A 22882-nucleotide genomic window follows, 5' to 3' on the forward strand; every position below is an offset into this window, starting at 1 on the left:
AACCGGTCATGCTGGAGGATGTTGCAGGCAGCAGAACGTTCTCCACGGCGTCTCCAGACTCTGTCACGTCTGTCACATGTGCTCAGTGTGAACCTGCTTTCATCTGTGAAGAGCACAGGGCGCAAGTGGCGAATTTGCCAATCTTGGTGTTCTCTGGCAAATGCCAAACGTCCTGCACGGTGTTGGGCTGTATGCACAACCCCCAACTGTGGACGTCGGGCCCTCATACCACCCTCATGGAGTCTGTTTCTAACCGTTTGAGCAGACACATGCACATTTGTGGCCTGCTGGAGGTCATTTTGCAGGGCTCTGGCAGTGCTACTCCTGCTCCTCCTTGCACAAAGGCGGAGGTAGCGGTCCTGCTGCTGGGTTGTTGCCCTCCTACGGCCTCCTCCACGTCTCCTGATGTACTGGCCTGTCTCCTGGTAGCGCCTCCATGCTCTGGACACTACGCTGACAGACACAGCAAACCTTCTTGCCACAGCTCGCATTGATGTGCCATCCTGGATGAGCTGCACTACCTGAGCCACTTGTGTGGGTTGTAGACTCCGTCTCATGCTACCACTAGAGTGAAAGCACCGCCAACATTCAAAAGTGACCAAAACATCAGCCAGGAAGCATAGGAACTGAGAAGTGGTTTGTGGTCACCACCTGCAGAACCACTCCTTTATTGGGGGTGTCTTGCTAATTGCCTATAATTTCCACCTGTTGTCTATTCCATTTGCACAACAGCATGTGAAATTTATTGTCAATCAGTGTTGCTTCCTAAGTGGACAGTTTGATTTCACAGAAGTGTGATTGACTTGGAGTTACATTGTGTTGTTTAAGTGTTCCCTTTATTTTTTTGAGCAGTGTATATATATATATCTATACAGTACCAGTCAAAAGTTTGGATTTTCTTTATTTTCTACATTTTCTACATTATAGAATAGTAGTAATGACATCAAAACTATAGCATAACACATATGGAATCATGTAGTAACCGAAAAGTGTTTTATATGCTTTTCCAACCGTCTTGAAGGAGTTTCCACATATGCTGAGCACTTGTTGGCTGCTTTTCCACTCTGTAGTCCAACTCATCCCAAACCATCTCAGTTGGGTTGAGTTTAGGTGATTGTGGAGGCCAGGTCATCTGATGCAGTACTCCATCACTCTCCTTCTTGGTCAAATAGCCCTTACACAGCCTGGAGGTGTATTGGGTCATTGTCCTGTTGAAAAACAAATGATAGTTCCACTAAGCACAAACCAGATGGGATGGCGTATCGCTGCAGAATGCTGCAGTAGCCATGCTAGTTAAGTGTGCCTTGAATTCTAAATAAATCACTGACAGTCACCTGCAAAGCACCATCACACCTCCTCTTCCATGCTTCACGGTAGGACACACTCATGCGGAGATCATCCGTTCACCTACTCTGTGTCTCACAAAGACATGACGGTTGGACTCATCAGACCAAAGGACAGATTTGCACCGGTCTAATGTCCATTGCTCGTGTTTCTTGGCCCAAGCAAGTTTCTTTTTATCATTGGTGTCATTTAGTAGTGGTTTCTTTGCAGCAATTCGACCATGAAGGCCTGATTCGCGCAATCTCTTCTGAACAGTTGATGTTGAGATGTGTCTGTTACTTGAATTCTGTGAAGCATTTATTTGGGCTGTAATCTGAGGTGCAGTTAACTCTAATGAACTTATGTTCTGCAGCAAAGGTAACTCTGGGTCTTTCCTGTGGCGGTCCTCATGAGAGCCAGTTTCATCATAGTGCTTGAAGTAATGATGGACTGTTGTTTCTCTTTGCTTATTTGAGCTGTTCTTGCCATAATATGGACTTGGTCTTTTGCCAAATAGGGATATCTTCTGTATACCACCCCTACCTTGTTACAACACAACTGATTGGCTCAAATGCATTGAGAAGGAAAAAAATTCCACAAATGAACTTTTATCGAGGCACACCTGTTAATTTTAATGCATTCCAGGTGACTACCTCATGAAGCTGGTTGAGAGAACGCCAAGAGTGTGCAAAGCTGTCATCAAGGCAAAGGGTGGCTACTTTGAAGAATCTCAAATCTCAAATATAATTTTGATTTCTACAATGTAGAAAATAGTAAAAATAAAGAAAAACCCTTGAATGAGTAGGTGTGTCCAAACTTTTGACTGGTCGTGTGTGTAATCTTTAGATTTGTGTGGTGTTTGTTCGTTATCAGACACATTTAGTTGATTTCAAGTGGAATTCCCCCATTGAAACACATTTCTGTTCTCACTTTCAGTGGAAAGGGTGAGTGGGCTGTGTTAGGGTCATGGAGTGTTCAGAATCTGTTGACATAGGACAGGTCTGATCCTGTGTTTTGGAGAGGGTAGGGAGGGTTTCCGTCTTGGGAGAGTAGGTGAGGGAGTTTCATGAGGTCATGAAACAATAAAGTGTGTGCATGTGCGTGTCTGTGTCTTGTTTTTGACTTCCAAGCTGACTACAGTAGGGAGGGTTTGACTTGCAGTAACCAGTGTTACTGTTTCATGTTGGTTGTGAGGGTGCAAGGACTGGTGACTTTGAAGGAGAAGATGTTTGGTTTTATTTTTGTTGAGATTTATTCAGATACTGTAAGATGTTTGGTTTACAGTAACCACTATTATTATGATATCCCTCTCTGTACTGGAATACATCAGAAAATATACATTTTTCAATATTTAATCAGAGGCACATGTCTGTTCCTCTGTTTGGTATGGGACTTCTTAGTATGTGCTATAGTGGGCCTATTGGGCTAGAATGTGCTATAGTGGGCCTATTGGGCCTAGCCCAATAATGACATTATTTCTTGACTCACAATGCTCATTGTGTGTGTGTGTGTGTGTGTGTGTGTGTGTGTGCACCCAGGAACTCGTATGTGAGGCTCAGACACTTGTGCACCAACACATGGGTCCACAGCACTAACCACCCCATTGACAAGGAAGAGGAGAAACCGGTCATGTTACGTGTGAGTGACAGCTCAACCAGCCAATCTCCATTTAAGACCAGACAGTTTGAGACCTTACCAATAGTCTGTCAAATCCAATCTTTAACTACTTTATATCATGTTTTCTGTGTGTCCCACTTAAATCTGTCCAACACAAACATTGCTCAATAATATAATAATACCCTCACATTAGATCTGACCACCGGATGCACAAATAATTCATTTTCTATTTGTGAGTTTTACTTACTAGAATTCACTTAATTTTACAATCCTAATTAACTCATCAGTTTCTCACAATGTTGTTATTTTTTAGATCGGCACATCTGCACTGAAAGAAGACAAAGAGGCGTTTGCCATCGTACCCGTCTCGCCCGCTGAAGTCAGAGATCTTGACTTTGCCAATGATGCCAGTAAAGTTTTGGCGTCCATCGCAGGCAAACTGGAGAAGGGTACCATCACTCAGAACGAGAGGAGGTACACGACAGCCATTTTGGTGCTCACTATGTATTCTTTACCTCTTCAATGTAGGCACCAAACCATTCCAGAATGGAATGTCCTTGGAACTCTGGGTATCAACATGGCCCTCATTAAGAATTCTAAATCTCAAAGAATCTTCCTGTGTACTCCTGAGTGGCGGAGCACTGCATCTCAGGTCTCAAGGCTTCACTACAGACCCTTGTTTGATTCCAGGCTGTATTACAACCGGCCGTAATTGGGAGGGAGTCCCATAGGGCGGCGCACAATTGGCCCAGCGTCGTCCGGGTTAGGGTTTGGCCGGGGTAGGCTGTCATTATAAATAAGAATTTGTTCTTAACTGACTTGCCTAATTAAATAAAGGTTAAATAAAAAAATGACTTCCTGTGTGTCCTCCAGGGCGGTGACCAAGCTTCTGGAGGACCTGGTGTTCTTCGTGGTGGACATCCCCAATAATGGCCAAGATGTTTTGGAAATCATGGTCAACAAGCCCAACAGAGAGAGACAGAAACTCATGAGGGAACAGAATATCCTCAAACAGGTAGAGGACAATGTCATTCATAAGGGATAACTAGAACGTCCACAGACTGAAGGGGTGAAAAAGGCTTAGGCCGCCTACTTAATTCCTTTTCTATGTGGATCCATTGTGGATCCACAAGTTCCTTTGTCTTCTATTAACCTCTGTTGAAGTTCAACAAAGTATAACAAACTGTCATACTTCGCCAAACATTTTTCCAAACAAATGTATTTTCTTAACCTGATGGACTATCATCCAATGGGTGGAATTTCTCTCCAGATCTTCAAGCTACTGCAGGCTCCATTCACAGACAGCGGGGATGGGCCCATGCTGCGATTGGAGGAGCTGGCTGACCAGCGCCACGCCCCTTTCAGGCACATCTGCCGCCTGTGTTACCGTGTGTTACGCCACTCCCAACAGGACTACCGCAAGAACCAGGTACGCAGCGCGGTAACTGTCAGGCCTACTGGTCTGGGCCTACGACAGCCACACAAGCACACACATGACAGTTCACATGACTGGCCTGGTCCCAAGACAACCACTACCCCAACCTTATCCCTAGCCCCTTAACCTAACCCATACTCTTTCAGTGTTTGCTGATCTGAAGATGCTAAATGAGCGTGTAAGCAGTATGATGGATGTTCCCCTAATTCAATTGTAAGCCTGAGTGGAGCTATATCCATTTGGGTTATATACACCAACAGTATCTGGTTCGATTAGACCTGCAGACCCTAGTGGGCTTTAGTAGAGGAATGGCATAGGGGTTGTTTTCACATGGTGTTCTGGACCGTGTGTTCCAGCAGACAGGGACTTAACCTATAGCCAAAATATCAAGCCACAGCACTTATACAATTAGGCTAAACTATATGATGGCATTTAGCTGTAATTGAATGTGCTGTTCAGTCATTGTGTCAAGTATTCTCAAATCTAATTTTATTAGTCACATGTGCCGAATACAACAGGTGTAGATCTTACAGTGAAATGCTTAATTACGAGCCCCTAACCGACAGTGCTGTTTCAAAAGATACGGATAAGAATAAGAGATAAAAGTAACAAGTAATTAAAGAGCAGCATTAGAAAATAACAAGTCAACGAGTCAATGTGCGGAGGCACCAGTTAGTTGAGGTAGTATGTACATGTAGGTAGAGTTAATTAAAGTGACTATGCATAGATGACAACAGAGAGTGGCAGTGGTGAGGGGAGGGGGGGGGGGGTCATCTGGGTAGCCATTTGACTAGATGTTCAGGAGTCTTATGGCTTGGGGGTAGAAGCTGTTTAGAAGCCTCTTGGACCTAGACTTGGCGCTCCGGTACCGCTTGCCGTGTTGTAGCAGAGAAAACAGTCTATGACTAGGGTGGCTGGAGTCTTTGACAATTTTTAGGGCCTTCCTCTGACACCGCCTGGTATAGAGGACCTGGATGGCAGGAAGCTTTGCCCCAGTGATGTACTGGGCCATTCGCACTACCCTCTGTAGTGCCTTGCAGTCAGAGGCCGAGCAGTTGCCATACCAGGTGGTGATGCAACCAGTCAGGATGCTCACGATGGTGCAGCTGTAGAACCTTTTGAGGATCTGAAGACCCATGACAATTTTTTTTTTGTCTCCTGAGGGGGAATAGGTTTTGTCATGCCCTCTTCATGACTGTCATGGTGTGCTTGGACCATGTTAGTTTGTTGGTGATGTGGACACCAAGGAACTTGAAGCTCTCAACCTGCTCCACTGCAACCCCGTCGACGAGAATGGGGGCGTGCTCGGTCCTCTTTTTCCTTTAGTCCACAATCATCTCCTTACTCACATTCTGCCTTCATCAAACTTTCAGCAGCACAACGCTCCCTTCCGGGCCACAAGACACGCACCCTCACTCACTCACACGCACGCACGCACGCACGCACGACCACATTCCTACAGAAACATGCATTGTCCAAACACACAGACAGACAGTCCACTGTCACATACTGTGTGTAATTGTTGGAGTGGTGGCTGGATTCAACTGAAGGAGGAAGCTGCCTGGTGCATGTGGACAGCCTCTGTTCTCCCAGTCTCAGATTTGTATTCATTTGTATTTATTATGGATCCCCATTAGCTGCTGCCAAGGCAGCGTATGTTATCATGTGTGTGTATGCATGTGTCTGTGACTATGTTTGTGTTGCTTCACAGTCCCCTGCTGTTCCATAAGGTGTATTTTTATGCGTTTTTAAAAATCAGATTCTACTGCTTGCATAGAGTTCCATGTACTCATGGCTCTATGTAGTACTGTGCGCCTCCCATAGTCTGTTCTGGCCTTGGGGACTGTGAAGAGACCTGGTGGGATGTCTTGTACGGTATGCATAGTGTCTGAGCTGTATGCTAGTCATTTACACAGACAGCTCAGTGCTTTCAACATGTCAATACCTCTCACAAATACAAGTAGTGAACTTTGAGCCAGGAGAGATTGACATGCATATTATTGTTTCCTCTCTGTGTACCTGCCCTGTTCTGAGCCAATTGCAATTTTCCTCTTTGTGGCACCTGACCACACGACTAAACAGTAGTCCAGGTGTGACAAAACTAGAGCCTGTAGGACCTGCTTGTCGATAGTGCTGCTAAGAAGGTAGAGCAGCGCTTTATACTGGACAGACTTCTCCCCATCTTAAACTTCTTAATGCTGTGATCCCGTTAATGGGATCGATATGACAACAGCCAGTAAATGGGCAGGGCGCCAAATTCAAAACAACAGAAATCTCATAATTAAAATTCCTCAAACATACAAGTATTTCACACCATTTTAAAGATACACTTCTTGTTAATCCGACTACAGTGTCCGATTTCAAATAGGCTTTTCGGCGAAAGCACCACAAACGATTATGTTAGGTTAGAGCCAAGTCACCGAAAAACACAGCCATTTTTCCAGCCAAAGAGAGGAGTCACAAAAATCAGAAATAGAGATAGAATTAATCACTAACCTTTGATGATCTTCATCAGATGACACTCATAGGACTTCATGTTACACAATACATGTATGTTTTGTTCGATAAAGTTCATATTTATATAAAAAAATCTCAGTATACATTGGCGCGTTATGTTCAGTAGTTCCAAAAACATCCGGTGATTTTGCAGAGAGCCACATCAATTTGCAGAAATACTCATCATAAATGTAAATGGAAAATACAAGTGTTATACATGTAACTTTAGATACACTTCTCCTTAATGCAACCTCTGTGTCAGATTTAAAAAAATCTGACACAAAACATTACGAACAGCTAGCAGCAATGTAGATTGGTCACGAAAGTCCGAAAAGCAATCAAATTAATCGCTTACCTTTGATCTTTGGATGTTTGCACTCACGAGACTCCCAGTTACACAATAAATGTTCCTTTTGTTCGATAAATATTATTTTTATATCCAAAAGCCTCCATTTGGGTTGTGCGTTCAGAAATCAACAGGATCCAGCAGTCATGAAGGGAAGACGAAAATTCCAAATAGTATCCGTAAAGTTCGTAGAAACATGTCAAGCGTTTTTTTATAATCAATCCTCAGGTTGTTTTTAACATAACTAATCGATCATATTTCAACCGACCGAGAAACTATCAATACTAGAGAGAAAGAAAATGTTGAGCAACAACTTTCGCGCCCATGAACTAATCAAAGGACACCTGGCCATCCACTGACACGTTTTGATAAATCTCGCTAATTTTTGAGAATAAAAACTTGAAACTATGTCAAAAGCCTGTTCACAACCTGTGGAAGCCATTGGGAAAGGAATCGGGTTGATATCCCTTTAAATGGAGGATAGGCAGGTAATGGAACAGGGATTTTTCAAAATAAGAGCCACTTCCGGGTTGGATTTCCTCAGGTTTTTGCCTGCAAAATCAGTTCTGTTATACTCACAGACAATATTTTGACAGTTTTGGAAACTTTAGAGTGTTTTCTATCCTAATCTGTTAATTATATGCGTATTCTCGCATCTGGGGCTGAGAAATAGGCCGTTTACATTGGGAACATTCTTTTTCCAAACATAAAAATTCTGCCTCCTAGCGTCAAGAAGTTAACTATCATTCTTTATGTCATTTATCTTTGTTTCATAGTGTAGTTTCTTCTTTTTATTCAGTTTAGTCACATGATTTCTCAATTTGTAGTATGTTTGCCAATCGGTTGTGCAGCCAGACATGATTTCCATTCCTTTTGCCTCATCCCTCTCAACCATACAATTTTTCAATTCCTCATCAATCCACAGGGATTTAATAGTTTTTATGGTCATTTTCTTAATGGGTGCATGCTTATTAGTAACTGGGATAAGCAATTTGATAAATGTGTCAAGTGCAACATATGTTTGCTCCTCATTACACACTACGGATCAACACATGTTCTTTGCATCAACAACATAGGAACCACTACAACACTTATTGTATGATCTCTTATAGACAATATTAGGCCCAGCCTTTGGAACTTTGGTTTTCCTACATATGGCTACAATATTGTGATCACTAGATCGGATGGATCTGGATACTGCTTTCAAGCAAATTTCTGCAGCATTAGTAAATATGTGATTAATATATGTTGACGATTTCATTCCTGTGCTGTTTAACTACCTTGGTAGGTTGATTAATAACCTGAACCAGGTTGCAGGCACTAGTTGCAATTTGAAGCTTTTTCTCAGATGAATGGCCTGGAGGCCTTTGATATGGCCACACTAATACTGTGTCTCTGTAGTCTGACGTTACACTGGCCAGTTGAACAAATCCAGGAAAATTTGGAAGACATTTGGGAATTACCCATGGGAATTTGGGGAATCTTATATTTTATCTACCTTTTTTAAATCCACCAACATGTCATTAGTTTTGCCTGTGTTACAGTAAATGTGTTGTTGTTGAAGTAATGAGTGGGAATTGTAGGTAAGTAATACTGAGGCAACAATACAGAAACTATTTTTAAACTAGGCAAGTCAGTTAAAAACAATTTCTTATTTACTATGACGGCCTACACCGGCCAAACCCAGATGACGCTGGGCCAATTGTGCGCCACCCTATGGGGACTCCTAATCACAGCCGGTTGTGATACAGCCTGGATTCAAACCAGGGTGTTTGTAGTGAAGCACAGAGCTCCAGTGCCTTAGACCTCTGCGCCACTCGGGAGCCCTGAACTAAGCTCAGCAAAAAAATAAACGTCCTCTCTTTGTCAACTGTGTTTATTTTCAGCAAACTTAACATGTGTAAAAATTTGTATAAACATAACAAGATTCAACAACTGAGACATAAACTGAACAAGTTCCACAGACATGTGACTAACAGACATGGAATAGTGTGTCCCTGAACAAAGGTGGGGGTCAAAATCAAAAGTAACAGTCAGTATCTGGTGTGGCCACCAGCTGCTTTAAGTACTGCAGTGCATCTCCTCCTCATGGACTGCACCACATTTGCCCGTTCTTACTGTGATGTTACCCCACTCTTCCACCAAGGCACCTGCAAGTTCCTAGACATTCCTAGAGGGAATTGCTCTAGCTCTCACCCTACGATCCAACAGGTCCCAGATGTGCTCAATGACCCCTGTGAGACAAAACCGTGACTCGTCAGTGAAGAGCACTTTTTGCCAGTCCTTTCTGGTCCAGCGACGGTGGGTTTGTGCCCATAGGCGGCGTTGTTGCCGGTGATGTCTGGTGAGGACCTGCCTTACAACAGGCCTACAAGCCTGTCCAGCCTCTCTCAGCCTATTGCGGACAGTCTGAGCATTGATGGAGGGATTGTGCGTTCCTTGTGTAACTCAGGCAGTTGTTGCCATCCTGTACCTGTCCCGCAGGTGTGATGTTCGGATGTACCGATCCTGTGCAGGTGTTGTTACACGTGGTGTGCGAGGACGATCAGCTGTCCGTCCTGTCTCCCTGTAGCGCTGTCTTAGGCATCGCACTGTACGGACATTGCAAATTATTGCCCTGGCCACATCTGCAGTCCTCATGCCTCCTTGCAGCATGCCTAAGGCATGTTCACGCAGATGAGCAGGGACCCTGGGCATCTTTCTTTTGGTGTTTTTCAGAGTCAGTAGAAAGGCCTCTTTCGTGTCCTAAGTTTGCATAAATGTGACCTTAATTGCCTACCGTCTGTAAGCTGTTAGTGTCATAACGACCGTTCCACAGGTATATGTTCATTAATTGTGTATGGTTCATTGAACAAGCATGGGAAACAGTCTTTAAACCCTTCACAATGAAGATCTGTGGAGTTTATTTGGATTTTTACGAATTATCTTTGAAAGACCGGGACCTGAAAAAGGGACGTTTCTTTTTTGTTGCTGAGTTTAGTAGCAAGGTGGATCACACTATGAACACATTGAAAATCCAATTGAAATGTTTGTTAAATCAAATGTGGCTAACCATTCAACGGGGTTTACATTAATTTATTGACCTCATTCAGTAGCATTGCATCACAATGTAACATATGCTATTTAGCTTTTATCCATTGCGACTTACATTAGTGAGTGCGTACATTTTCATATGAGTAGGCCCAGTGGAAATCAAACCCACAACCCTGGTGTTGCTAGCGCCATGCACTTACCAACTGAGACATAAAGGACCGCAGTCCCAATGTTGTGATAATGTTTGACTATGATCAGAGCCTGTGTTTGTCCCATAGGAGTATATAGCCAAGCAGTTCCGCTTCATGCAGAAGCAGATAGGTTATGATGTCCTGGCTGAGGACACTATCACAGCTCTGCTCCACAACAACCGCAAGCTGCTGGAGAAACACATCACCGCTGCAGAGATAGACACCTTTGTCAGCCTCGTCAGGAAGAACCGGGAGCCCAGGTCAGTGTGTGTGTTTGGTTATACTATCCTTGTGGGGGACCAGAAGTCCTCACAAGGATACTTCCCCATAGCGAAAAAGGCTATTTTAGGCTTAGGGGTTAGGGTTCCAAATTCTCTAAAACAACGTTGGAGGCAACTTATGGTAGAGAAATTAACATTACATTTTCTGGAAACAACTCTGGTGGTCATCCTACAGTCAGCATGCCAATTGCACGCTCCCTCAAAACTTGAGACATCTGTGGCATTGTGTTGTGTGACAAAACTGCACATTTTAGAGTTGCCTTTTATTGTCCCCAGCACAAGGTGCACCTGTGTAATGATCATGCGGTTTAATCAGCTTCTTAATAGGCCACACCTTTCAGGTGGATGGATTCTCTTGGCAAAGGAGAATGCTTATTAACAGGGATGTAAACAAATTTGTGCACAAATTTGGGGATCTTTTATTTCAGCTCATGAAACATGGGACCAACACTTTACATGTTACGTTTATATTTTTGTTCAGTTAGGAGTTAGGTTATGGGTTTAGGGAAAATAGAATTTTAAATGGGAATAAATTGTTTGGTCCCCACAAAGATGGTAAAACAAACATGTGGGGGTGGCTGTGTGACGGAATGTGTTAGGCGTTTGCCACATCAAGGGAGTAAAGACGTGTGGACCACAGGAAGTTGGTGGCACCTTAATTGGACAGGACGGGCTTGTGGTAATGGCTGGCGCAGAATAAGTGAAATGGTATCAAATCCATGGTTTCCATGTGGTTGATGCCATTCCATGTGCTCCATTCCAGCTATTATTATGAGCCATCCTCCCCTCAGCAGCCTCCTGTGGTGTGGAGTGTATTGTAAGCTGCTCGAGGACAGATGCTATGTTTTCATGTGTCATTTAATTGTGACGTGTTTGGGGAATTTTTCATTGGGGACATCATGGGTCTATAGAAATGTGTTTTTGTGCACTTGTGAATGCCGTTGTCCATATGAAAGGAGCAGTTGACATTGAATGGTGTGTGTATTCCAGGTTCCTGGACTATCTGTCAGACCTGTGTGTGTCTATGAACAAATCCATCCCGGTGACACAGGAGCTCATCTGTAACGCAGTCCTGGACCCCACCAACGGAGACATCCTTATAGAGACCAAGTAAGCCCTCTCCTCTCTTTTATACGAGATTTCAATTAATCAATATCTTTAAAATCTAAGATCCCCTAAACATTTAACAGTAATAGTCAATGGTTGTCTAGGTCTATGGTCTGTTACAGGCTGTTCTAGTATGGCAGATAAATAGCTCTTCAGTGTACTGAAGAGTAGTACTGCTCTCTTTATTGAAGTGTGTTCAGTAGGAGCCCTTTCAGTCATACAGATCAAGCTGTTCAAGGTGACTGCATGATGGAGGGTTTACTCCTGGTGGATCCTCATGCTTGTCCTAATGGACATGCCTATCTAGTACAACATGTAGCCATTCAGTAAACATCTGTTCTTTCAGACAGAAAATGCTTTGATTGCAATGCACTTAATATCTCCATGTGTCCATTACAAAATTATATAGTAAGCACTACACGATCGAGGGATACTACAATGTGTAGTATTCTACACTATACTACAAAATTCTATAGTAAGTAGTACATATGATCGAGGGATACTACAGAGTGTAGCATAGTATTCTGCTGTATGCTACAGTTTACTACAGAATACTATATAATTCTATCCTAAGTACTATAGTATTCTATAGTCAACTGTAATATTTGTTTATGACGGAAGGCTTGCATTCATTTATACCTATGTGTTTTGTTCTCAGTGCTACACAAGAGGCAGTTTTACTCCTTGTGTTCTCAGAAATCCATGTGATGCTGTTTGGTTCAACCACACTGTGTGTTCAAATAGCTATAAATGTGTCAGTCACGTGTATAGCCACGCTATTGTGTTTGTATGTACCTCTGGGATGGTCAACCGGCTGTGTGCAGGAATTTGTTCTATCCCAGCTCCAAGACATCTGATTCAACTAATCTGACATTTCTCTTCAATTTGGACCACTGTTAGCTGAATCAGGTGTGTTAGAGCAAGACTGGTGTTGTCCAGGTTTGAGATCAGATATTGTTTCCACCCCTGAATGGTCAAGGATATGATTGTTGATAGTCTACTCTGATCCTAAATCTGTGGAGTAATACAGATTTGTCTCCTCCCCAGACTGGTGCTGTCCAGGTTTGAGATCGAGGGAGCGTCCATCGGGGAGAATTCTGTGGAGTCTGAGGAGGACGAAGAGGAGGTGTGGCTGTTCTGGAAGGACCGTAGTAAGGAGATCAGAAGTAAGAGCATCAGAGAGCTGGCCCAAGACGCCAAGGAGGGCGCCAAGGAGGACCAAGAGGTGGTCAGCTACTACAGGTCAGAAACACCACCAGGCTTTCTCTCATCTTTACTGTGTTATCTGTAGAAGATGAATAACTTCTGTCTCTGTTGATACTCGTGTGTGTATATGCTTGGTTTCCTCCTTGCTTTTGGAAATGGGGGTGGGTCCTACACATTGGGAGTGGATGAGGTGCGTACCCACCCCCCTCATCCCTTACACATGACTACTTGGAAAAGGTCTGATAAATTAAATCAATTATAGTCCACTTTATTCTGCAACTAATGACATTAATTGATTAATATAAAGGACCAGGAAGTAGAGAGAACCAGGCGGCGTCACTAACCTTGAAACTTAAATTTTCTGTTTGTTCCTGGTCTCTGTGTATCTTAATGTCTATGTCCCTCTCTCTCTCGCAGGTACCAGCTGAACCTGTTTGCGAGGATGTGTCTGGACCGTCAGTACCTGGCCATCAATAAGATCTCTGGCCAGTTGGACGTGGATCTGATCCTGCGCTGCATGTCTGACGAGGATCTGCCTTACGACCTGCGCGCCTCCTTCTGCCGCATGATGCTGCACATGCACGTGGACCGCGACCCCCAGGAACAGGTCACGCCCGTCAAGTACGCCCGCCTCTGGTCCGAGATCCCCTCCGAGATCGCCATTGACGAGTGAGTGGCAGGGTTGAGGAAAGGAGTTAGTGACATGTTCAGTGGCCAATCAGAAAATACGTTAGTGCAATGTATACAGTTTGTAGTGAAGGTTTGAAAACAATGTGCCATAGCCTTGTCTGTCTTACATGTAATTTTTTTAAACTTAGGTAAAACAAAACAAAATATTCTTAGTGGAGTATTTAGAGCATTAACATGGTAAGAGTTAGTCGTAAGTACTCACCTGTCCCCTACCTGTGATCTGTGTCCCTCTGGTCCCAGCTATGACAATGACGGGACGTCCAAGGATGAGATCAAGGAGTGTTTTGCCCTGACCATGGAGTTTGTCGAGAACTATCTTAGAGACGTGGTGTGTCAGAGCTTCCCATTCGCCGACAAGGAGAAGAACAAACTCACCTTCGAGGTCAGTCCCATCTGGAAGCTCAGTCCCTATTGGTCAAATCAATATGAGACCCAGTCCATATTGGTCAAAGGCAAAAAGCACTATTAGGCTCAGTCACTATTGATCTAATCTGTATTAAATTCACTTCCTATTGGTAAAAGAAGAATGAGTTTCAGTATGACATGGATTTACTAAGCACTAGCTTTGTTCTCTCTTCCCGTCTCTTTTTGTCCATTCCCAGGTAGTGAATCTATCTAGGAATCTCATCTACTTTGGCTTCTACAACTTCAGTGACCTGCTGAGGCTGACCAAGATCCTGCTGGCCATCCTGGACTGTGTCCACGTCAGCACCATTTTCCCCATCAACAAGCTGGAGAAGGGAGATGAGACTAAAGGTAGGACACAGTGACACACTGCCCCACAGAGGGGTGAAGGTCCATACATCAGTGGGGCTTTAGTAGGGTTGAAACTTTTCTAAAGTTCCCAGGTTTTCCCCAGAAATTCTACTTGACTTCTGGGATTTTGGAACCCTAGGCTTGAGCATTATTCACCCCATGGCCAACAAAGGACAGAACAATTGTGCTCTCACATACATGATGGTTGACGCAATCATGTGTGTTTCCAGGCAGTAACGTGATGCGCTCCATCCACGGGGTGGGGGAGCTGATGACTCAGGTAGTGCTCAGAGGAGGGGGGTTCCTGCCCACCACCCCCATCAACCCACCCGACGGGGACCAGGTCAAGACCCAGACAGAGCCAGAGAAACAGGACATCCTGGTCATGGACACCAAGCTCAAGATCATAGAGATACTACAGGTAGAAAGGCCCACACACATGCAGTACACTGTATATACAGTACAGTACTGTATATACCCGTACACCCATTTGCAAACGCCCTTCCCCCAAACTTGGTTACTCTCCTTAACCCCAACCACTCATCCATAACCCCCAATGCTTATCCTAATATGATCCCTCTACAGTACAATAGTCTATCATAGTAATAGTCTGTCATGTTCCTCTCTGTCTCTCTGCAGTTCATTCTGAATGTGCGTCTGGACTACCGGATCTCCTGTTTGCTGTGTATCTTTAAGAGGGAGTTTGATGAGAGCAACTCCCAGTCAGATCTGTCTATAGCAGGAACCCATGAGGGACCAAACAACATGCCAGGTGGGAGGAGAGCTCAAGTCATGGCACCCATCACTTGGCATGTTACCTCTTTGTGTGTTACTAAGGTCACTCTGAATTGTTTTCTCAGGAGCTCTGGACTTTGAGCACATAGAGGAGCAGGCAGAGGGGATATTTGGTGGAAGGTAACTGTTGTGATACACTAAACCTGCAGCAGTTTAGTTATTGTTTGATACTTGACCGTGTGCACGTGTGTGCGTTTGCCTCTGTGTGTGTGTGTGTGCGTGTGCATGTGCGTTTGTTTTACATATGTTTGCTTGTGTGTCCACATCCAGTGAGGAGAACACCCCGTTAGACCTGGATGACCACGGTGGTAGGACCTTCCTGAGGGTCCTTCTCCACCTGACCATGCACGATTACCCTCCCCTGGTGTCCCGAGCCCTCCACCTGCTCTTCAGACACTTCAGTCAGAGACAGGAGGTCCTACAGGCCTTCAAACAGGTACACTCCTACTAACCACCCACTGTATATACTACTGATGCGTGGGTCAGCTGTTTTCTGACCTGCAGTTTTTTAAAACTAATTAAACAGACCTTCACTTGCCTAATGTAATATTATAGAAACCATGACCTACATCTCATTCAAAGTTGCCAATTCCAAATGCATGAGTAGATTGTATAAACATTTCTCAGAAAGACTAGGGTTGAGTTTATCTGCATCACAAAAGCATAACCATTAGCTATAATTATAGGCCCTTATTATAATGCACTTATTGTATGTCTGTCAGAATATGAATGCCTGCTAAATGACTACAATGACAAATGTACTGTTGTCTTGTCATACATGCAGAATAATAATACATATTCACTTTCCTAGAAGTTACTGTACTCATTGTCCATATTTTCCATTACAGTATGTGGTCTACCCATGACCCATCACTCACACTTAAGTAATATCCTTAGAATTATACAATTATCCAAGTACCACTTAGGCTTTTAGTTTAGCTTGACCAGGAAATGGCTGCATGACTTGACCAGGAAAACCTGCAGTTATAACCTCCGAGGGCCCAGAGTTTGTCCTAGTCAAGGCACATGGTCAGGTAAAACTATTGTTTGACTCTAATCATAAACAACCATCCCACACCTGGTATCCTCCATACTGGTGTCCTACTGGTCTGTTGTCCATGCCTCCAGGTCCAGTTGCTGGTGACCAGTAAGGATGTAGAGAACTACAAGCAGATCAAGTCAGACCTGGACCAGCTACGCTCCATTGTAGAGAAGTCTGAGCTGTGGGTCTACAAGAGACAGGGGCCAGATGAGGGCATGGACGCTGGGGAGGGCTCTGCAGAGTCTCAACACAAGAAGGTACAGTAGTAGGCATCCACAGACCAGGAGTTAGCCACCTAGCGCTTAACTCTCTGCAGTGGTGTTTAGTACTTAAGTAAAAAAGTACTACTTAAGTAGTTTTTTGGGGTATCTGTACTTTACTATTTATGTTGTTTGATAACTGTACTTTTACTTCACTACATTCCGAAAGAAAATAATGTACTTTTTAATCCATATACACTGCTCAAAAGAATAAAGGGAACACTTAAACAACACAATGTAACTCCAAGTCAATCACACTTCTGTGAAATCAAACTGTCCACTTAGGAAGCAACACTGATTGACAATAAATTTCACATGCTGTTGTGCAAATGGAATAGACAAAAGGTGGAAATTATAGGCAATTAGCAAGACACCCCCAATAAAGGAGTGGTTCTGCAGGTGGTGACCACAGACCACTTCTCAGTTCCTATTCTTCCTGGCTGATGTTTTGGTCACTTTTGAATGCTGGCGGTGCTTCCACTCTAGTGGTAGCATGAGACGGAGTCTACAACCCACACAAGTGGCTCAGGTAGTGCAGCTCATCCAGGATGGCACATCAATGCGAGCTGTGGCAAGAAGGTTTGCTGTGTCTGTCAGCGTAGTGTCCAGAGCATGGAGGCGCTACCAGGAGACAGGCCAGTACATCAGGAGACGCGGAGGAGGCCGTAGGAGGGCAACAACCCAGCAGCAGGACCGCCACCTCCTCCTTTGTGCAAGGAGGAGCACTGCCAGAGCCCTGCAAAATGACCTCCAGCAGGCCACAAATGTGCATGTGTCAGCATATGGTCTCACAAGGGCTCTGAGGATCTCATCTCGGTACCTAATGGCAGTCAGGCTACCTCTGGCGAGCACATGGAGGGCTGTGCGGCCCCACAAAGAAATGCCACCCCACACCATGACTGACCCACCGCCAAACCGGTCATGCTGGAGGATGTTGCAGGCAGCAGAACGTTCTCCACGGCGTCTCCAGACTCTGTCACGTCTGTCACATGTGCTCAGTGTGAACCTGCTTTCATCTGTGAAGAGCACAGGGCGCCAGTGGCGAATTTGCCAATCTTGGTGTTCTCTGGCAAATGCCAAACGTCCTGCACGGTGTTGGGCTGTAAGCACAACCCCTACCTGTGGACGTTGGGCCCTCATACCACCCTCATGGAGTCTGTTTCTGACCGTTTGAGCAGACACATGCACATTTGTGGCCTGCTGGAGGTCATTTTGCAGGGCTCTGGCAGTGCTCCTCCTTGCACAAAGGCGGAGGTAGCGGTCCTGCTGCTGGGTTGTTGCCCTCCTACGGCCTCCTCCACGTCTCCTGATGTACTGGCCTGTCTCCTGGTAGCGCCTCCATGCTCTGGACACTACGCTGACAGACACAGCAAACCTTCTTGCCACAGCTCGCATTGATGTGCCCCTGGCTATCCGTAAATAAATAAACACGCAAATTGTCGCAAATTGCCTTTCACTTTGACTTTAGTAATTTTCTATTAAGGTATCTTTACTTTTACTCAAGTATGACAATTGGGTACTTTTTTTACCGCTGGCTCTCTGTGTTAAACTATGGCAATAGAGCTTTTTTGTTAGCTAAGCTCGCTATCCTTTGTGAGAGATGCATTGGCTAATGGTCTTGTTCTATTTGTTCGTTAGGGTGACTCCAACTCGGGTTCCTCAGACAAGCCAAAGAAACCAGAGAGCACCAGGAGCTACAACTACAGAGTGGTGAAGGAGGTGAAGTCTAAACAGTCTTTTCAACTTTTCAGTATACTGTATTATCTCTGGGATGGATAGGGCTATGGTTAAAGGGATACTGCAAGATTCTGGCAATACCTTTTTACTTACCCAGAGTCAGATGAACTCGTGGATACCATTGTTATGTCTCTGTGTGCAGTATGAAGAAAGTTAGAGGAAGTTTTGCGAGCCAAGTAAGTAGAACAACGGCTAAATTGCCCAGAATCTTGCAGTTTCCCTTTTTACCCCCTTTTCTCCCCAATTGTCGTGGTATCCAATTACTAGTAATTACTATATTGTCTCATCGCTACAACTCGCGTACGGGCTGGGGAGAGACGAAAGTCGAAAGCCATGCGTCCTCCGAAACACAACCCAACCAAGCCGCACTGCTTCTTAACACAGCGCGCCTCCAAACCGGAAGCTAGCCGCACCAATGCGTCGGAGGAAACACCATGCACCTGGCTCCCTTGGCTAGCATGCACTGCACCCGGCCCGCCACAGGAGTCGCTGGTGCGCGATGAGACAAGGATATCCCTACCGGCCAAACCCTCCCTAACCCGGACGACGCTAGGCCAATTGTGCGTCGCCCCACGGACCTCCCGGTCGTGGCCAGCTGCAACAGAGCCTGGGCGCGAACCCAGAGTCTCTGGTGGCGCAGCTAGCGCTGCGATGCAGTGCCCTAGACCACTGCCCCACCCGGGAGGCCCTTGCAGTTTCCCTTTTAACATAGTTGAGCTAGACCCTCTCTCTCCACTTGTTTGTCTCCCCCGTGTGTGTGTATGTGTGTAGATTCTGCTGCGTCTCAGCAGGCTGTGTGTTCAGGAGGGTCTGTCAGGCAGGAAGAGTAAGAAGCAGCAGCAGAGACTCCTCAGGAACATGGGAGCTCACACCGTGGTGCTGGAGCTACTACAGATCCCCTACGAGAAGGTACTGCTGTGTGTGTGTGTGTGTGTGTGTGTGTGTGTGTGTGTGTGTGTGTGTGTGTGTGTGTGTGTGTGTGTGTGTGTGTGTGTGTGTGTGTGTGTGTGTGTGTGTGTGTGTGTGTGCTCGCAATCCTTTCATCCTCTGTGTTATCTCCAGGGGGAGGACGTGCGTATGCAGGAGATCATGAAGCTGGCCCACCAGTTCCTGCAGAACTTCTGTGCAGGGAACCAGCAGAACCAGGCTCTGCTCCACAAACACATCAACTTGTTCCTCAATCCAGGGGTGAGACAGACCGCACTGACCCACCATGACCTCACCACTGTTATTACTTTAACCATGGCATTAGCACGGTCTTCCTCTAATAAAATAAAACGTTTATGTACATCAAGATTTCTGAAGATGTACCAATTCAATGTTGATTCAGAATGAACTCCTTCTCTATCTTTTGTATCTCCCTCCCTCCCTCCATCTCTCTCTTTCCTTCCCCCTCCTTTCTCTCTCCCCTATCAGATCCTAGAGGCTGTCACCATGCAACATATCTTCATGAATAACTTCCAGCTGTGCAGTGAGATCAACGAGCGCGTGGTACAGCACTTTGTCCACTGCATCGAGACGCATGGCCGCAACGTCCAGTACCTCAAGTTCCTGCAGACCATCGTCAAGGCCGAGAGCAAGTTCATCAAAAAGTGTCAAGACATCGTCATGGCTGAGGTAACTATCTCATCACCCTGTTGTCTCATTGCCAATTTTTTATTCTGCCCACATTTGTCATTGAATCAAATCATAACCACACAATGAAATCATATTGTATCCTACACAGTTTGTTGTATTTTTCAATCCCTATCCACACATAAAATACCCGGCATTCAACTGTTCCATAGTCTATTTCGTTCCATTGACTTAGTATATGTTTCTTCTCTGTCCCTTTCTTCCCCTAGCTGGTGAACGCTGGCGAGGACGTGCTGGTGTTCTACAACGACCGTGCGTCCTTCCAGACCCTGGTCACAATGATGCGGTCGGAGCGAGACCGTATGGATCAGAACAGTCCTCTGATGTACCACATCCACCTGGTAGAGCTGCTGGCTGTCTGCACCGAGGGAAAGAATGTCTACACTGAGATCAAATGTAACTCTCTGCTGCCTCTAGACGACATAGTGAGGGTGGTCACCCACGAGGACTGTATCCCTGAGGTGAGCTGAGCAGATTCAGGATGGAAGATGCAGAGTTTAGGGCTAGGGAGAAGGGTGGGGCTTAAGGAGTTAGGGTTAGACTTGAAGATGTAGAGCAGAGGGCTGTGGATCCTCAAGTCTTCACAGGCCTGCCATTCATCATCTAGCCGTCCCCATAATGGCCTGTCTGCCCTTGTTCCCGTCTCACTCTTATGGACAAGTCATTGTCCACTATCTGTCATCTTTTCGGTCTTAGACAGTAGTGAGCCCTACTCTACAGGGACAAACTCAGAACAACCATGGCCCCTAGATTAGTCCACTAACAGGCCCCAATCACTGTGCCCTGCCCTGAGCTAGAGTCACATCAGAATGTATTCATCATCATTGTAAATCAACTCCTTGAGCTATGGACAGGGTGTAATGAGTGTGCTTAATGCTGTCCCTCTCCAGGTGAAGATAGCCTACATCAACTTCCTGAACCACTGCTACGTGGACACGGAGGTGGAGATGAAGGAGATCTACACCAGCAACCACATGTGGAAGCTCTTTGAGAACTTCCTGGTGGACATCTGCAGGGTGAGAGACTTATACAAGACAGGAGCTGTGTTTGAATACTCCCCATACTAACTGTGCTATTTGTGATGTGAATTGAGAATATATTATGCTTACTGGTCATAGTATGTTGTACTAAATTCTCCAAAATATTAAGTACACTGCTCAAAAAAATAAAGGGAACACTTAAACAACACAATGTAACTCCAAGTCAATCCCACTTCTGTGAAATCAAACTGTCCTCTTAGGAAGCATCACTGATTGACAATAAATTTCACATGCTGTTGTGCAAATGGAATAGACAAAAGGTGGAAATTATTGGCAATTAGCAAGACACCCCCAATAAAGGAGTGATTCTGCAGGTGGTGACCACAGACCACTTCTCAATTCCTATGCTTCCTGGCTGATGTTTTGGTCACTTTTGAATGCTGGCGGTGCTTTCACTCTAGTGGTAGCATGAGACGGAGTCTACAACCCACACAAGTGTCTCAGGTAGTGCAGTTCATTCAGGATGGCACATCAATGCGAGCTGTGGCAAGAAGGTTTGCTGTGTCTGTCAGCGTAGTGTCCAGAGCATGGAGGCGCTACCAGGAGACAGGCCAGTACATCAGGAGACGTGGAGGAGGCCGTAGGAGGGCAACAACCCAGCAGCAGGACCGCTCCCTCCGCCTTTGTGCACGGAGGAGCACTGCCAGAGCCCTGAAAAATGACCTCCAGCAGGCCACAAATGTGCATGTGTCTTCTCAAACGGTCAGAAACAGACTCCATGAGGGTGGTATGAGGGCCCGACGTCCACAGGTGGGGGTTGTGCTTACAGACCAACACCGTGCAGGACGTTTGGCATTTGCCAGAGAACACCAGGATTGGCAAATTCGCTACTGGCACCTTGTGTTCTTCACAGATGAAAGCAGGTTCACACTGAGCACATGTGACAGACGTGACAGAGTCTGGAGACGCCGTGGAGAACGTTCTGCTGCCTGCAACATCTTCCAGCATGACCGGTTTGGCGGTGGGTAAGTCATGGTGTGGGGTGGCATTTCTTTGTGGGGCCGCACAGCCCTCCATGTGCTCGCCAGAGGTAGCCTGACTGCCATTAGGTACCGAGATGAGATCCTCAGAGCCCTTGTGAGACCATCGTGGCCTGCTGGAGGTCATTTTGCAGGGCTCTGGCAGTGCTCCTCTTGCAGAAAGGCGGAGGTAGCGGTCCTGCTGCTGGGTTGTTGCCCTCCTACGGCCTCCTCCACGTCTCCTCATGTACTGGCCTGTCTCCTGGTAGCGCCTCCATGCTCTGGACACTACGCTGACAGACACAGCAAACTTTCTTGCCACAGCTCGCATTGATGTGCCATCCTGGATGAGCTGCACTACCTGAGCCACTTGTGTGGGTTGTAGACTCCGTCTCATGCTACCACTAGAGTGAGAGCACCGCCAGCATTCAAAAGTGACCAAAACATCAGCCCAAAAGTGACCAAAACATCAGCCAGGAAGCATAGGAACTGAGAAGTGGTCTGTGGTCACCACCTGCAGAATCACTCCTTTATTGGGGGTGTCTTGCTAATTGCCAATAATTTCCACCTTTTGTCTATTCCATTTGCACAACAGCATGTGAAATTTATTGTCAATCAGTGATGCTTCCTAAGAGGACAGTTTGATTTCACAGAAGTGGGATTGACTTGGAGTTACATTGTGTTGTTTAAGTGTTCCCTTTATTTTTTTGAGCAGTGTATATACGCAGAGGACACTATTTCCATACTTTAGGGCCCTTGATGCAATTCTTCAGGAAATGGGAATGATATCACATCGTTTTCAGGTTTGAAGAAAATGGTGGAAAATATGCCACCGAAGTCCAACTATAGCGGATACTAATTATGACAAATGCTAACAATGTTGAGCAATGTAATAAAGTAATTACTTTTCAAATAAGTTACCTTACATGTTAT

At 45.3% G+C, this 22882-nt stretch overlaps 1 protein-coding gene across 3 annotated transcripts in view; it reads left to right on the forward strand.

Moving 5' to 3' along the window:
• The window catches only part of itpr1a (inositol 1,4,5-trisphosphate receptor, type 1a), a 159969-nt gene that overhangs the window by 69981 nt on the left and 67106 nt on the right, over positions 1 to 22882 (forward strand). For all 3 annotated transcript variants that reach the window (XM_055914751.1, XM_055914754.1, XM_055914763.1), the window contains exons 13-33: positions 2862 to 2961; positions 3254 to 3414; positions 3814 to 3955; positions 4211 to 4369; positions 10529 to 10701; positions 11713 to 11832; positions 12877 to 13071; positions 13453 to 13704; positions 13966 to 14107; positions 14328 to 14481; positions 14712 to 14902; positions 15121 to 15253; positions 15342 to 15396; positions 15547 to 15712; positions 16405 to 16575; positions 18217 to 18297; positions 19087 to 19224; positions 19378 to 19503; positions 19732 to 19932; positions 20160 to 20411; positions 20841 to 20966. In XM_055914751.1, the coding sequence (XP_055770726.1) occupies positions 2862 to 2961; positions 3254 to 3414; positions 3814 to 3955; positions 4211 to 4369; positions 10529 to 10701; positions 11713 to 11832; positions 12877 to 13071; positions 13453 to 13704; positions 13966 to 14107; positions 14328 to 14481; positions 14712 to 14902; positions 15121 to 15253; positions 15342 to 15396; positions 15547 to 15712; positions 16405 to 16575; positions 18217 to 18297; positions 19087 to 19224; positions 19378 to 19503; positions 19732 to 19932; positions 20160 to 20411; positions 20841 to 20966 (3238 nt within the window). The remainder of the gene's footprint in view (positions 1 to 2861; positions 2962 to 3253; positions 3415 to 3813; positions 3956 to 4210; positions 4370 to 10528; positions 10702 to 11712; positions 11833 to 12876; positions 13072 to 13452; positions 13705 to 13965; positions 14108 to 14327; positions 14482 to 14711; positions 14903 to 15120; positions 15254 to 15341; positions 15397 to 15546; positions 15713 to 16404; positions 16576 to 18216; positions 18298 to 19086; positions 19225 to 19377; positions 19504 to 19731; positions 19933 to 20159; positions 20412 to 20840; positions 20967 to 22882) is intronic.

Source organism: Salvelinus fontinalis, chromosome 3, assembly GCF_029448725.1.
Source record: "Salvelinus fontinalis isolate EN_2023a chromosome 3, ASM2944872v1, whole genome shotgun sequence".
Taxonomy (NCBI): domain Eukaryota; kingdom Metazoa; phylum Chordata; class Actinopteri; order Salmoniformes; family Salmonidae; genus Salvelinus; species Salvelinus fontinalis.